Source organism: Rattus rattus, chromosome 15 (genome assembly GCF_011064425.1).
Source record: "Rattus rattus isolate New Zealand chromosome 15, Rrattus_CSIRO_v1, whole genome shotgun sequence".
Taxonomy (NCBI): domain Eukaryota; kingdom Metazoa; phylum Chordata; class Mammalia; order Rodentia; family Muridae; genus Rattus; species Rattus rattus.
Genome location: NC_046168.1, coordinates 58308712 through 58325416, shown reverse-complemented (window position 1 = coordinate 58325416; position 16705 = coordinate 58308712). Strand labels below are relative to the sequence as shown.

At 42.3% G+C, this 16705-nt stretch overlaps 1 protein-coding gene across 2 annotated transcripts in view; it reads right to left on the bottom strand.

The window, feature by feature from the left end:
- The window catches only part of Smad4 (SMAD family member 4), a 45062-nt gene that overhangs the window by 12187 nt on the left and 16170 nt on the right, over positions 1 to 16705 (bottom strand). The window contains exons 4-8 of one of the 2 annotated variants that reach the window (XM_032886205.1): positions 16165 to 16194; positions 8903 to 9115; positions 5250 to 5369; positions 5042 to 5158; positions 3663 to 3713 (exon numbers count right to left, since the gene is read on the bottom strand). In XM_032886205.1, coding sequence (XP_032742096.1) covers positions 3663 to 3713; positions 5042 to 5158; positions 5250 to 5369; positions 8903 to 9115; positions 16165 to 16194 — 531 coding nt within the window. The remainder of the gene's footprint in view (positions 1 to 3662; positions 3714 to 5041; positions 5159 to 5249; positions 5370 to 8902; positions 9116 to 16164; positions 16195 to 16705) is intronic. The other variant, XM_032886206.1, reaches the window with a different exon arrangement.

Sequence of the window (16705 nt, the reverse complement as noted above, 5' to 3'; positions counted from 1 at the left end):
TTAAGAAAAATAAACCTTTATCATTGTCAACTGAAATATCTACACATACATGAAACCTTTCATACTTCCCTGCCACCAAGATCCTGCGTGCCCAACCCCAGACCCCGCCGGCAGTCATGCTGTAAGAGCCGCAGCCTCGGGGGTTGGGGATTTAGCTCAGTGGTAGAGCGCTTGCCTAGGAAGCGCAAGGCCCTGGGTTCGATCCCCAGCTCCGAAAAAAAAGAACCAAAAAAAAAGAGCCGCAGCCTCACTCAGGACCCACACACTGCCTGCGGACAGCTGACGCGTTTACACAATTGAGAATGAAGAGGAAAGTGTATAGGTCCAACACAGAGCAACGATGGAAACCCAAGACCTAGAAGGTGAAAGAAGGAGTCTCTGTCTCTGAGGACACAAGGCTACAGGTGAGCTACGTGGGGGACAGCTTGGTACTGCTGGGCGACAGACAGCCTACTTCACGAAAAGCTTCTTTATTCTCAGCAGTCAGAAGGCACTGTTTTTATTTTAAAAACAATGGAAAGATAATAGAAAATACCCCTTAAGCTTTTTTGCATATATCTTTGCTATTTTGCCTCAAAGACAAACCACATAAAAGAAACTTCTGTAGCTTCTAAGGAGTAGCAGGAAACAGGAAACTGGGACTATTCATGTGCAGGCAAATCCTGAGTGAGGGAGCCCAGACCCAGAAAGACACACATGGTGTGCACTCACCTCTAAGTGGACAATGGCCATAAAGTACAGGATAACCATGCTACAATCCAGACCCAAAGAAGCTAACAAGGAAGGCTCAAGGGAGAAAGCTTGAATGCCACTGAGAAAGAGAAATAAAACAGACATTGGGGTGGATGAAGGGAAGGAACTGGGAGGGGGGGAGTCAGGTGTGGGGAGGTGAGGCAGCAGGGGAAGACTGGGAGAAGGAAAATTGAGGGGCTCCCAGGAATCTATGGAGGTGACCCTAGTTGAGACTCCTAGTAACTGGGGATAATGGCCACCTCCTGTGGCCAAGTGGGACTTCCAATGGAGGGAGGGGGACACCAACTCACCCATAAAACCTGTGACTCAGAATCTGTCCTGCCTATAAGATATACAGGGATAAAGATAAAGATTGAGGGACAGCCAACCAGTGACTGGCCCAACTTGAGACCCACCCCATGGGAGAGAGCCAACCCCTGACACTACTAACCCCTGTCTGCCATGCTTGCAGACAGCCCAGCACAGCTGTCTCCTGAGAGGCTTCATCCAGCAGTGGATGAAAAAGGCTGCAGAGACCACAGTCACACATAAGATGGAGCTCAGGGAGTCTTAGGGAAGAGTTAGGGGGAAGGACTAAGGAGCCAGAGTGGTTAGGGACACTGTAAGACCTACAGTCAGTTAATCTGGGCCTGTAGGGGCTCAACAAAGACTGAACATGTGTAGGCTAAACCTAGGCCCCTACACATCTGTAGCAAACGTGCGGCTTGGTCTTCATGTGCGTCCCCTAGCCTGACTCTGGATCACTTTCTCCTAGCTGGGCTGCCTTGGAGAGAGACGGTGCACCCAACCCTGCTTCAGCGTGGTGTGCCAGAGCGGCGGGTGTGGGGGACTCCCCTTCTCTGAAGAAAAACGAGAGGGAACAGTCGAGAGGGGTCTTATGAAGAGAAGGAGGGGTTGCGATTGGGATGTTAAAGTGAATAAATAAATTAATGAAAAAAAATGAAGACAATCACATGATTTGAGGTTCTTTTGTTTTTGTAATATAAGAATTCAGCTAAATACTGTTTGTAAAGGGGGTGTGGACTGTAAAGCACAGGTTTTATAAAAACTGTACAGTTGTAATGGAAAATGTATCTCTCCAAAGTATTCTTTAATTTCTGAAAATAAAAATGAGGTAATACAAAATCTGGATGGATACCTAATGGACTCACTGAGTTACTCTTTTTATTCCTCAGATCTGAATGTGAGCCTATAAATCTGGTATGAGCATATGAATATACTCCTGAACCACAAACACCACAAAGACACTGAAGAAAACACAACAGAGTGGCTGACCTTCTAAAGAATATGTAGGTAAAGCACTGGTAGTGCACACTTTAATCCAGTACTCCGGAGGCAGAGACAGGAGGATCTCTGGGAATTTAAGGTCAGCCTGGTCTAAATAGTAAGTTTCCAGGACAGCCAGAGCTACATGGTGGGGAAAAGACCATTTCTATTCTATTTGTCCAATAAGGAAAGAAGATGTGTACGCTGGTTACCGTGCATGAGTATGGCTAGCATCAGGTACCATCGTCGGTGGCACTGACAGGGGAAGGAAGAATGTTTCTTGCCTTGATCCTAACATCTTCATGTCTCTCTGTCTTTGGATTTCTACTGCGGTGATAACACACCATGACCAAACAACTTGGGGAGAAAAGGATTTATTTCATCTTACAAGTCTCAAGTCACCTTCCATCCCTGAGCAAAGTCAAGGCAGAGCTTAGGTCAGGAACTGAAACAGAACCCATGGAGGGACACTGCTAACTGGCTTGCTCCTCTTACAGCAACCAGAACCACCGACCCAGTAATGGCAGTGCTCAGAGTGAGCTGTGTCCGCCCATATCAATCATCAGGCAAAGCCCGAGCTCTGACCTACGGACTTCACTAGAAGGATAACTGCAGAACTGCAGCCAGGTGGACAAAGTCCCTTCAGGATGCATTTGCCACTTCTGGGATCTACTGAACAAGAGGTACCCATGCCAATACAGGTACACAGAGGTATCCTCATGTAGTGAATATTGTTCTCTAAAAGCAGGGGCTACTGTGAGAAGACAAAGCCAATCACTGCCATCACTTACTGCACTATGCATTCCACTCGTGTTACGTCTCTCTTCAGAACTGTTCCATCTCCTACTGAGCTACATATGAAACACTAAGTTATCCTTTAACTCATAGCCATATTTTGAAAGTCTTTATTAGAAACACACAGTTGTCCCGTGTCCTGTAGAGCCAGATGCTAAAACCTGCAGTTGTTCAAGTCTCTTACGTAAAATGATGCTTTGTTTGCAAATAATATACTAAAAGGCATGTGTAAATCATAGGAGAATAAATACCACATGGTCTTACATAAAGGGCTTGAGTAGTCTTAGAACTGGGTATCTGAGGGGCATCCAGGACCAGAACTCTGTGACTACTGACAGGCAACTAGCTGTAAGTGTATCTTCCTGAGTGAAGAATGAGAAAAACTCCGGTTCCTATTGTTTGTGCCTTTGACATCTCAAGTTTTCAGGGTTTTTCTGTGGTCAAAGTCTGTGCCTACCACATGGCCCTGGGGAGACACCCAGTCTCATCAGACTTGGCAGCAAGCCCCTTCACCTACTGACCCACATCGCTAGCCTCTCCCTGGGTTTTAAGCCACACTTCGGAAGCTACTCTACTGCCACTCAGTTTCCCTCTGCTGTGTATTTATGTATTCAATGCCAAAACCTGGCAATTCTATCCATAATACCTGTTTTTAAAAGGTTTTTACGTTTCTTTCAGACAAGTTAAAAACTATAGTCTATAACCATCACCTGCTCTTAAACTGCTGATTAAGTCAGTGATTATTACCCTGTCTGAGTCTAGTTACCCTGTAAATAATCCACCGGCATTCGCACACCAGTTATTCTAGTAAATGTACATACGGGAAATCAATATTGAAATGCACTTACCAGGATGATTGGAAATGGGAGGCTGGAATGCAAGCTCATTGTGAACCGGCCCTAAAAAAAAATAATAAAAACCCCATTTTATTTATTAAACGTTTTCTAGTACTAAAACTTTTAATAAACCTTAAATACAAATATCATAAGCCTTAAAATTTATTTAAATCATTTATGCCAAGAATTTAAAAGTTTATTTCCTGAATTATTTTGTGAGATTAACAGCTAACCTCTTAGTGTTATCTGACAAATTGATTAACAGCTAACCTCTTAGTGTTATCTGACAAATTCTATTTAACAATTTACCAGTTATATATGCAATATTTAATACAGATTATAGATTATTTATATAACAATAGTATAATTAATAATGCAATGTATAGTAATTTAAATTGCTAACCTTTCTAAAAAATCAATGCTTATATTAAGTTAGGGGCATTTATATAATAGAACAGTAGCAATCATAATTGAAAGCTTACTTATTAACACACGGTGCTAAAAACTTCACAGAATTACTATACTCACTTTTTACAATCTTGTTTCAAACAGATTAAAATTACAACCCTTGAGGCTTAGTAAGTTTAAACAAGTGACCAGCAATCATTGAGCAAACCCTGTAATTGTACACACTGGTCCAGGCAGCCATTAGAAATCACACTCTCTGAACACACAGGAAGGTAGTAATGTAACTGGTATGTAACAATAAGCATACATACATATCACACACACTCACTTATGTGACTGGAAGGAGAGAACACTAGAAGTATCCTCTAGTGTTATTATTTATGCCTTTTGTACTTTCCAATATTTTTGTATTATTAATCTTAAAATGGAAGGAAAAGTGATATGTAAGATTTATATTCCTCACTTTTTACTTCATCCCTATACTCGTGATTTTTAAAGTCAAATGAACAATGTTCCTATTCTACCTGAAGCTGGACTGTCTGTAGGGTGTCGTCCCAAGATGCCTATATGAAAAGGACACCTACACAGATCTAACATCTAAGATCTCTTTATCTACTGCAGTGATTCTGTGGTGAGGGAAACCTTGAGATTGTAGTACTCAAGGGCTTACGTCGACTGTGGGTGGATACACATACAAGACCTAAAACATAAAGCAAACAAATGCATGGAGGTCGATGTAGTGTTGATGAGCCGTCAGCAACAGTGAGATGAATGGACTCAGTGAATGAACAGCGTGCAAAACAGAGGTGTGACAATTAAGAACTGTTTACAAAAAATACTGAAAAAGTAAAAAGCACTAATCATTTAATAAAATTAAATTGTAAGATGAATAAACGATGCAAAACCATTTTTTAAGAAAATAGAAATCAAAGTACTAGCTAGAAAAGAAAAAGGCCCTGCGTACAATGAAAACAAGAGCTTACAGTAATGTCCAGGATGGGGCGGCATAGGCGGGTGGTGCTGAAGATGGCCGTTTTGGTGGTGAGGCAAATTAGGTGTGTATGGTGCAGTCCTACTTCCAGTCCAGGTGGTAGTGCTGTCTAAAAATTAAGGCCCATATGCATTAATTTGCTTTTATAACGGCTGCCTCTTTTTCTCAACTCTGAAAAGATTTAAAAGGCGTGTACATACTATGGTGGTAAGTAGCTGGCTGAGCAGTGAATCCATTCTGCTGCTGTCCTGGCTGAGGCCCTGAAGCTATCTGCAACAGTCCTTCACTATGGCTGCCTGCCAGAATGCTGGCCGGCTGACCTAGAGAGACAAGAAGACGTTAACACAGCACATGTGGAGATGCGGGTCTATGCTTTTATACAAAGACGAAGGTCTGATTATATCTGATGATCCACAATTATAAACGCGGGCCAAAGGCAGAACTCATCCACTACCTACCAAATGTAAAACCTAAAAGCATCTATAAAGGCAAACCCTCAGACGTTGTTCAAATACCCCTTTCTTAAGCCATGTCCTCCTAACATTAGTAGCCTATTTCTTCGCAGGCACTCTCAGATGCTGAGAAAAGCAGCTGCACGGCTAGGCTACTGTGACAGCGTTAGAAGCACGTCAGTCAGCTCAACCAACCCTCCCGCACCTCACGCAGACCACGCTGGACTTTCCTATTAGGATCTTCAAAACCCAGGCAAGAAAATGCTGCCAACATAAAGTTAAATGTCATGGCACTGGTGCTGGTGATGGCAGGACAATGGCATTTAACAACAAGCACAGGAGGACATGTTTTAGATGGAATAAGATGGCAAGGGTGAAAAAGTAACAAAAATAAAACTAGTTCCACATCACACCAGTACAGCATTTGTAAAACAACCAACAGAAGCCTATCAGTCAATTTTAAACATTTTTACAAAATCAGAATCATGCCAAGAATGTCACTGGACACCCACATTTATATTAAATTAGTTGCTCCCTCTGTAATACACCAGGAAAATAAGTTTCATTTGGCCCCTATTCTGTTCAAAATAAGTTTCATTATGTTTTATTATCTGGCATTTTAAGGTTTTATTTTGTAAGTGGAAAAGTGTATTTCTTAAAGCAAGCATTAAGTCACATTCATCCCGTGTGGAAAACACTGAAAGGTTCTCACTATCACTTGTCACCCACACTGTGGGGTGCAATCAGAAACTCAGTCACTGCAATTCAAACATGAAAGAGGAAGTTGCCAGGCATAGAGGCACGTCCACAGTCCCAGCCTGAGGAAAGCTAAGCAAGACGAATTCAAGGCCAGCTGAGCTACAATTACTAAGATTCTTGTCTCAAAATAACAAAAACTAAAACAAGGACACCGTCTCCCCCTACATAGCATAACTCCTTAAAACCAAGGACCGCAAAGCCACTGCACTCATCCATCTCTAGTGAGCACGGTCACCAGTGGACACGATGTCACAGTGTAAGCCCAGTCATGCAAAGGCCTTCCCATCCCTGTTTGTCTAATTTCTTTCCTTTAATTCTATCAATATATCTTTTTAGATGTAGGGGGAAAAAAATCTCACAAGTTCTAGAATCTACAATATTTATATTTCAATTACAAAAATCTACTTTACAAAGAGAATTGGATATATTTTGTTCACACCTTTTACTGGCCTTCAAGCACAACTTTCCTTGCAGGAAGGGGAGGGACAAAAGGTCAGGAAGAAGTCATTTGGAAATCCCTGAACAAAGCCTGATTTCCAGAGACCATAACACAAGTGCACAGCTGGGCCCCAGAAGTGATCCCCACGTAGGAGGATGTCATTACTTTACTCTCCATCTCCACCGCTTCTGTTAGCCAAACTCCAAATGAGTAAGCCTGAACACTAGGTAGGTGATATGCGGCCACACATGTAATGCTAGCATTTCAGAGATGGAAACACACAAGTCAGCAGTCTGAAGTTGACCTGGCTTATGGAGTGAAATCTTGTCTCAACCCCTGCCCCCAAAGAGCTACACACACACACACACACACACACACACACACACACATCAAATGTGCTAAGGTGGTGACCACTGAAAAAATACTATACTATTTTCACGTGGTAGGAATGGACTAATGAGAAACTGTGAAAACATGACAAGGGCTGGGTATATCCAGTGGGAAACTTCTTGCCTATCATGGGTGACACACTAGCTTAGAATCCAGCCTGGGGGGAAAGGGGTGGGGCAAAAAGATCAGAAACAAACCTACTTCTCCCCAAGATTAGAAGTTCAATGTTGAGTCTAACATAGATAAAATAACATTCTCTTAGGTGGTAACAAAATAGCAATCCTTATCAATCAAAATCTCTTGCCAATATAGGTTTTAAAACAATACTCTTAGCAATCAGTGCAATTAACATTATTCCCATGCTCTATAAGTCATTTAAATTTAAAAATAATAATTAGGGTCTAAGAAGATGTCTCAGTGCATAAAGCACTTGCTTCCCATGCACGAGGACCTAAATTCAAATGCCCAGAATCCACATTAGGCTAGATAGAATAGCATGCGTCTGTCTGTGTTTCCTCCTCGGAGGTAAATCAAGAGTCACTGGCTCACCAGCGACTGGCAGATGCAGCTCAAACAACAGACCCTGACTCAAACAAGATGGAAAGAAAGAAAGGACCAACGATAGAGGCTGTCCCTGACTTATCCATGTATACCACAGCACACACACCAGCATTCACACGTACACATATATATCATACACATTAAAAAGATTTTTTAAAATTTTAAATTAAGCAAGCAAGTTGCTCTATTTTGCAAAGCAGGAAGTTGTTCAACCTTTGGTGTTGTAAAGCAAACAACATAAAGAAAACCAGATCACACTGTCTTTGTTGGGCTCCCAGAAAAACTTAGCCTAGGCTGAAGGTGTAGCTCAGTGGTCAAGGATTTACCTAGCAGTGGGCGAGGTCTTAATTTCAATTGAGGTGATCAAGAAACAAAGAAAGGAAAAGAAGGAAGAAAAGAGAACAGAACAGAAAGTAAGCCTCCTGTAACATGGTGTAAAAGGCAACATTTTTACCACAAGAATCCTTTTCAAAGACATGGGTTTTAGTTTTATACTGAAACTGGTCAAAATACTTGAATGTCTCCCCACTGAAACCAAGTCTGTTTTAAGAGCCTTTTTTCCCAAGTAGTCACAAAAGAAGATTGAGAAGACTATTATAAAGTTACCTTATCAGATAAAATAATGGACTAAAAAGAAGGCTTCATGTGCACATCTCATTATAAACATCTTGGTTGAGAGCTGTTTGCCGGTCCAGTGAGACGGCTCAATAGGTAAAGGCTCTCACTACACAAGCTCGGTAACCTGAGTCACCAGGAACCCATGTAACGGGGGAAGGAGAGAAATGACTTCACAAAGTTATCCCTGCTCATGCACATACATGCACACACACAATTACACATGTAAACACATACGGTAATAAAAAATTAAAATTACTTGTTAACTACTTAACTATTTCTCTAAAATCTCTCTGAAAAATACAGGGGACTTTGTACTCACGCATACAGTAGTAAACAACATGTGTAAGATTTCAACTGAAGATCACGGTCAAAGTCACTATATTTGACTGTGTATCAGTATTAGAAACTTTAAACAAATTACAAACACTACTTTCTCCATAATGAATTCAAATACCAACCTAACATCTGTTTACTTCCAGGCTGAGTGGTATGGCTCCAGAGTGAGACTTCACCGGGCATGTATCAGGCTCCATACCATACCCAGCACCAGAAAGACCACAACAGCTCCAAGTGACTACAGATACATATCCCATGGTTAGGAAAACTTACGACTCTATCTGACTGCAACACTCACTTGTGGAAGCCACAGGAATGTTGGGGAAGTTGGTGGTACTGGTGGCATTAGACTCTGATGGGGCTAACAGAGCTGGGGCGCTGTACGTCTCCGTGGATGCGCGATTACTTGGTGGATGTTGGATGGTTTGAATTGAATGTCCTTCCGTGGGTAAGGATGGCTGTCCTTCAAAGTCATGAACATATTCATCCTTCACTAACATACTTGGTGGAGCTATGCAAAAAGAAAACAGACACATTTTTATATTCTTCCATTTTCACACACACAAAAAACTACATACCAAGTAATATGACAGTATCTAAAACTTAACTATAATATCAATTCAAATTCAGAATTGCTTTTCATATTGCAGAAAAGCATTTTCTCAGCTATAGCTACATTAGAGATTTTATCAATTTGACTCACTGAAATTTGAAGACATGTTCTTCAGTTTTCTGACAAACTCAGAAGTACATAATCATCTAAATAAGTAAAAACCAATGCCTAGCAAAATGAGTTCATCAGACACAGGATGTGTCTATGCCTTCACCTGGTGAAGAAGAATTCTGCCTCCCTGAGGAGTTCCCACGTTTAACCTCATCCTCAAGCCATTGGAGACAGTGCTTCTGTCACACCTGAGAAAAGGCACCTAAAACCACACACGCCAGTGCTCTCTCACGATCACCAACATAAAGATACCGAGTCAGTCTACAAGCACACACGCAGGCACTCAGTCTGACGCTGTCCATGGATGACTCCTCGATCTCTCACAGGCTTGACTCACTTGAAGTGATAGTGCAATCCACATGGAAAGACATCAGCAAGCAGAAGCACCGTCTTAACACGGTGACCATTGAATTAGCTGAACTTAAGAGCCAACTTCCAGACAAGGGGCTCTGCATCCAAAGTACCAAAACTAAGACAGGAAGGATAATCAACTTGTCTCTGACGTGGCCCAAGTGTTTGCCAATATGAGCAGAGGAACGTCACCACAGTACTGGCAACACCCACACTAGAGCCGCATGGATCAGACTACTGACTCCTGCTTATTCTACTCCAGGTTGAAGAGGAAGCCTGTCAGGTGACAGGAGACCATGTTCCCCAATATGATCCTAATCCCCTGCTCTTTCAGCAACTTCTTACATGCCACTTGGCTGAGGACCTCAAAGCTTTCGGTAAGTGCCATCACAGAAAGCAGGAGTTCCAACAATCTTCAAGAGGTGCCAGGTGAGCCAATCAAAGGTCAGTAAAAGGTCCTCAGCATAGGCCACCATCCTGTCCACTCCAGGAGAACTCATCATTTCTCTAACAGTCCTGCTTCAGTCAAGGATATTAAATTCAAGGAGGAAATAGCCCAAGCCCATCATGCAAGTCTGAGGGCCATACCTCCTGCCTGTCCTGCAAGTCTGAGGGCTGTAGCCAAAGGAACCACAACATTAGGGAAATGGTAGGTCCTATCTGTGGAACTATAGAGAGTTTGATTGGGTTAAAAATGTAGGAGAGAGTTCAGTAAGCTTTGGAACTTTTCTCAGCTGTGTTAGGTTGTTGGCCATATTATTAAAAGTCATCTTATCCTTTAATTGATTTGACAAACATAAAAAAGATACACTTTAGGCACATGAGAAAAGACTGCTCACAGGTACTCCATGGGTTGGAAAAACCATGCTAAGGAAAGAACTTACATCAAGACCAGAACTGAAGTACAGTAATGTGAATGATTTAGTTCTAGAAGCCTGATCATCATCTATCATGGAGTCTGACAAGATGGCTGCTCAAAATGGACAGATGCTAGCACAAGTCGTGAAGGATATGGGGCTTATAGACTATGAGCCCAGAGCTATGATCAGATGTTGAAGTGTGCCTTCCAGTATGTGACCACAGTTCTAGATGATGCTAAAATGTATTCAAGCCATGCCAAGAAGCTACGGTTTATGCAGATGTGCACTGGCAATACAGTGTCTGCTGACCAATCTTTGATGTCTCCTCCTCTGAAAGACTTAATAGATTTTTCAAGACAAAGAAATGATGACTGTGATAAGCTGTAATCCACCCATAATACATGTAACAATATATGCTTGTTCTCAAATCCACTGCACCAAAATTAAGTAGTATGCTGCATGTGTTCAAGCTGCATTTTAGAATATGGTACATTAATTATACTTACTATGGTTTTCAATTAAAATGCTGAGTCTATTTTAGTAGAATTAGTAATGGTTTTCCATCAACTTTTAGGTATAGAAATAAATTGCCAACAATTTCAAAAGCGCAAAGAAAGGAGGGAGGGAGGGGAGGGAGGAGGGAGGGAGGGAGGGAGGGAGGAGGGAGGAGGAGGGAGGAGGAGGGAGGGGAGGAGGGAGGGAGGAGGGAGGGAGGAGGGAGGAGGGAGGAGTATGTTTGGAAGTCCTGCCAGCCTAGAGAAAAAAAACAAGTCACAAAACACTATGGTGATACGCAGATTTAGGGGCTCAGAAGATGATTTGCCACCAAGGCTAGACACCTGAGAACTGTTCCAGAAACTCACAGTAAGAGAAATGATGCCAAGTAATCACATGCATGCACCCATGTGCGTGTGTGCACACACAGGAATGCATGCATCCACATGCACATACATACTTGCTTTAAAAAAAGAACCCACCAAGGCCCAGAAGTGTTCACAGTTTGTGATTTTTATATATAAAAAAGGGAATAATGCATGTATTTTCTGCATGAAAAATAAAGACGCCCTGGAAGCAAACACTAGGACCTAATCCAAGTGACCACACAAGCAGAGGTGGGAGCACTGGGAGCAGGCTTTCTAGATACCTTTCTATACTGTTTCATTTATGGACCAATTATGCTGCTTATTAAAAAAACAATTAAAAAATACAGTCTATACTTTTTAAGTCCATGAAAAAAGACTCAGTTCTCTACAGGACTAGAACTGATAAAAAGGGTTTACTAGAGTGGCTCACAGAATACAGTCCAGCTAGTCCAGCTAGTCCAGCAATGGCTGTCTCCTGAAGGAAAGTCCAGGAATCCAGCATGGGTTCAGTGCACGAGACTCCGTGTCTCAGCAGTCTTCAGTATACATGAATCCTGGAGGAGGCGGCTCTGGCAGCAGTGAAGGACTGCGTCCCCTCAGCAGCAAGGTCTATGAACTTGCCAGTGAGTGTGCAAGAAGGCAGAGGCAAACATTCTTTGTGCCTCTGTATAGGCTGCCCAGAGGTGCAGTCAGATTTAAAGTGGGTCTTCCAACTTCAGCAGTCTGCATTTAAAATAGGTCTTCCTACCTCAAATGATCCAATTAGGTAAAAACCCCTCACAGGTATGCCTAGTGTAGGCTTGGGATTTTAGTAAATCCAGATATAATCAAGTTGACCATCAAGAATAGCTAAAACAAGTCGTCTACTCCTTGTCAAGCCAACATACCATCACATATTATTTCATGCTTAATTTCCAAATAAAACCAACAATCAGGTCAAAATTTCACCTAACCTGACATACTATCCCACTTACAACCAGAAGCACATTATGTACTTTAGAGAAGGTGACAATGTTTTTGGAGGACATTCTTTTAGTACCTCAAATACAATTACACACTGATGTTATCTCAGTGATGCTACACTTCAGGATAAAAAAGTATCAGGAAAGAAAACACAAATATCTGAGCAAACACATTCTTAACAAAATATGACAGAAACACTTATGTCAATTATAAACATCATTTCTGCAGTTCGTCATATACTCTACTCCCATCTGTATTTCCTCCGCCCTCAGCAAGCATCTCAACAGGTCACTCTTTCTGGGGACGTGATCCACACTTTCAATCCTTTTTTGTTTTTTTTTTGTTTTTTTTTTTTAAACATTTATTTATTATGTATACATCATACAGCTTTCTGCCTACATGTATGCACATGCAGGCCAGAAGAGGGCACCAGACCTGATTATAGATGGTTGTGAGCCACCATGTGGTTGCTGGGAATTGAACTCAGGACCTCTGGAAGAGCAGACAGTGCTCTTAACCACTGAGCCATCTCTCCAGCCCCACACTTTCAATCCTAAAGAGTCTGTGTGCTTTATCACCCTTCCTGCACAGTTCCCACTGACTTGAATCCCATGACATGGCAGCACCAACAGACACCCTGAAGGGTACCCTGGACTCCAGACCAATCTTGCGTGCCTCCACTGGAGAAGCAATACAATTCCCTTTTGGTAATCTGGATCGATCACCCTTCCTGACTCTGTTACTATTTTCTTAGACTAAAGGTTTATGCATCATAACCCTAGAGTGGCCAGGAGAAGTCTGAGCTCACAGTCCAGTGCAATGTTTGCTGTAGCTTCTGGAGGAGGCACTCTCGCTCTGCAACCAAAATTCCTAGGCCAGCAGAATTTAAGGTTCCAGGACAGAAAGCAAAATGATCCACCCCAAGTGGACCACCAGGGGTGATAGTGAGTGGAATTAGTCCCTTTTCCATCCCTTAAGTCCTGAAACCGTCAATCCTATGGGAGAAACCATAATATATAGCGGGCATGATTCCGAGCATATGCTGCCTTCTGAAGAACCCTGCCCCAGCCCTCCAGGCTGCTGCCACCTAATCAGTACTGTAGCTGATCTGTGGTGAGAATTCTGGAATTTTGGTTTCTTTAAAAACACAGAAATATTCTATGTTTTTGTTTTAATCCCAGGTGTGGGATATGAGGCTGCTTCAGACTGTCCACAGCAGCTCAGAGTTGCCCCGTTCACTGGTGGGGGGACAGGAGGCCTTGATTTTGTCAGCTGCAGATTCTGCAATTCTGTGATGTTTGGAATTCTGGGACTTTTCAGAGGGTATATAAATGCTAGAGCTCCGAGAGGTAGGGTGGGTTGTTGGTTACTGTTAATTGCAGTTTGTAAAGTAGTTATGTGCAAAGAAACAACAAGAAGGAATTAGACATCCTAATGGCAAAGACCAAACTTGGCTCAAGGAACTCTATGCCCCTAACCAGCAGGAATTAGTCTAATGAAAAGGTCTCCCTCCCCCCTTTCCAACCCCTGACTTTACTCAGGAATCTCTTTCCTTTCCTCTCCTTTTTTCTCTCTTATCTAGTGTTAGGGATAGAAAGGGTGGGGGAAAAAGGGTGGAGAAAGACGGAAGAAAGCAGAACCCACAAAACAGCAGAAGACAGACAGCTGCACTGATCCATCCCTCTGTCACGGCAGCTGCAATAGACTCCATGGCCCTGTCACATTTCCCTGGCTGTGACATGGGTTCCTTGGTTAGAAGCAATGCTGTATGGAATACCATGATGGTGGAAAAGACACTCTGTAAGTCCATGGATGTAATGTTGGCAGAAGTATCACGTGCTGGAGACAGAAATCCATAACCAGAATCCGTATCCATTCCAGCAAGGACAAAGTGCTGCCCTCTCCGTGAAGGAAATGGTCCAATGTACTCAACCAGCCACCAGGCTTTGCTGGCTGGTCCCCCTAGGGAATGGTACCTTATCTGAGGATCAGCAATGGTCTCTGTTGTTAGCAGATCAGCACTGAGCACAGCAACAGCCACAGCCAGGCCAGTCTTGATGAGTCCATGTTGTCTCACTCACATGTAAACTCTATCTGTGCCACAATGGCCACTGCTCATGGGCCCACTGGGTAACACCAGGGAGGGCTGGAGAAAGGCTGTCCACACAACAGAACACTTCATCCTATCTTCTTGATTACTGAACACCTGCTGGTCACCTTTTGATGTGCATGGGACACGAGCATCTTCAGATACTTAACCATTCAGAAAGATCAATTCACATACCTCGTCCCCAAATGTCTTTCCAATTTTCTAATCACATTCTCTCCAACTCCTTGCCTATTCCATCAAACCACTGGCTACAACCAATGAATCAGTAGTAAACAATCTTGTATCTGACAACTTCTCCTTCAGAGCAAAACCACAGCCACGTGTACTAGCATCTGAAGTTCTGCCCACAGTGAGGACTTTCTTTCACTGGTGTCTTGTGGAGTTACCCTAGATGGTTCCTGCTTAACCTGTAGAACCAACAGGAAACTAGGCCCTAGTCTTCTCTTTCTCAGTTAACCAATCATAAGGGACATCCCCTGGGTCTATAAGACGATGCCTGGACCTGTTGAACAACTTCTCCTATTCCAGGCCCTATTCTAAGCTGGCAGCATTCCAAATCACTTGGTATATTAGCCAAAATAACACAGTCAAGGGAGGAATGTGCTGAACTCTGAATAGAAGAAACATGCCACATTTTTCTTAATATCTCAGCACAGTAGCAGCAATAAAAAAAAAATCTCAATATTTGTAAAATGAATACATAGCTTGGTATGGTCACAGTTTCAGGAAAGAGATGACCCTTGCTAAAACTGATGACCACACAATCCCAGCTGACAAGAAAGGAATGTTTCATTTTTCTCAGCTTTTCATGAACCAGCCTACTATTATTTCTTTGTCCAGTTCAAAAATGAAATGTGTGAAAAATCTGTTTTCTAAGCAATTTAAAGCAGGCAAGACTGTCTACAGAACTACCACTAGGGGGATCCACTAATGTGGAACCCTCACAGCCATTCCATATTGAAATTCTGAAATTATCACGAGTTTCCTAAACCCTAACACCCTGCAGGACACTTATTTACAAGATGTCCTGAGCCGGCAGAGGGAGAGGTTTCAGCAACCTTAAAGCCATCACCCCCAGAGTCAGGGCTCCCACTACCACCAACCACAGTTCTAGAGACCTGTAAGCCACACAGTGGATGCCTCTGTCTCAGGCACTTGGAAGGAAGAAAGAGCCTAACACCAGGCAGGCTTTCCAGAACGGTAAAACTGTGGGACGGAAGCTCCACGGCGGTCCCCCTCCCTGGGGAGACCACGTTCACTGCTCTACGATGACGATGCAGCATCTCCATAAGTTAGGATTGAGAGGGTTCAGTTCCTTAATAAGTCCATTTTTAAAATTCCATTTTCATATATACTAAAACACCCAAATTAAAACCAAGTGGCTTTTCTCATCTCAAAACACTTTAGCCTTTTGTTTCACTGGGGCTTTGATGCCCCTTCTGGCTTCCATAGGCAGCCGACACATACGATACACAGGCATACACGCAGGGAAAACACTCAAATGCATAAAATAATGTAGTAAGTCCAATTTTCAATGTTACCACATACCTCCCTACTAATCTGCATGTTCAGTGTAGCAACTTTTTTCTTTTTAGTGTTACTAGCTCCTACACAAAGCACTTATAAACAAGAAATAAACAAGACATGTTAAAAGAAAAGAGAAAAAGTTACAAGAATCTAGTTACTTACCATTACTCTGCAGTGTTAATCCAGAGAGATCTTAATTTTTTTTAAGGAAAAGAAAATGAAACATAAATCATTACCATGAACATATCTTCCATTACATTTTAAGTTATAGAACATCAAGTTAAGCCAGAGATTATAAAATTTCATGGGCCATTTCAGTTTAAAAAGTGGAGCAAACATTGACTATACGTGTATCTAAATTTCTATTTATATATAGAAATACACACACATATATATATGTCTCTCATCTTATTTATAACAACAATGTACAAAAGAGGTAAAGGATCAATTTTATATACTCAGTTTTAGAAGTAAAAAAACCCCACAATTTGTTCAGATTTAAGCATTTACATCATCTGACATCTGACTCCTGAGCCAGGCATGGTGGTGCGTATCTCTGTGACAGTGCTCAAGACTGGAAGGAAGAAGAGCAAGAGTCACCCCTGGCTACACGGCCAGCTCTTGGCCAGCCTGGGACATGAAACCCAGTCTCAAAATAAATTTTAATTCTGATTCTTTAACTTCATTTGAAGTCTTGAGTAGT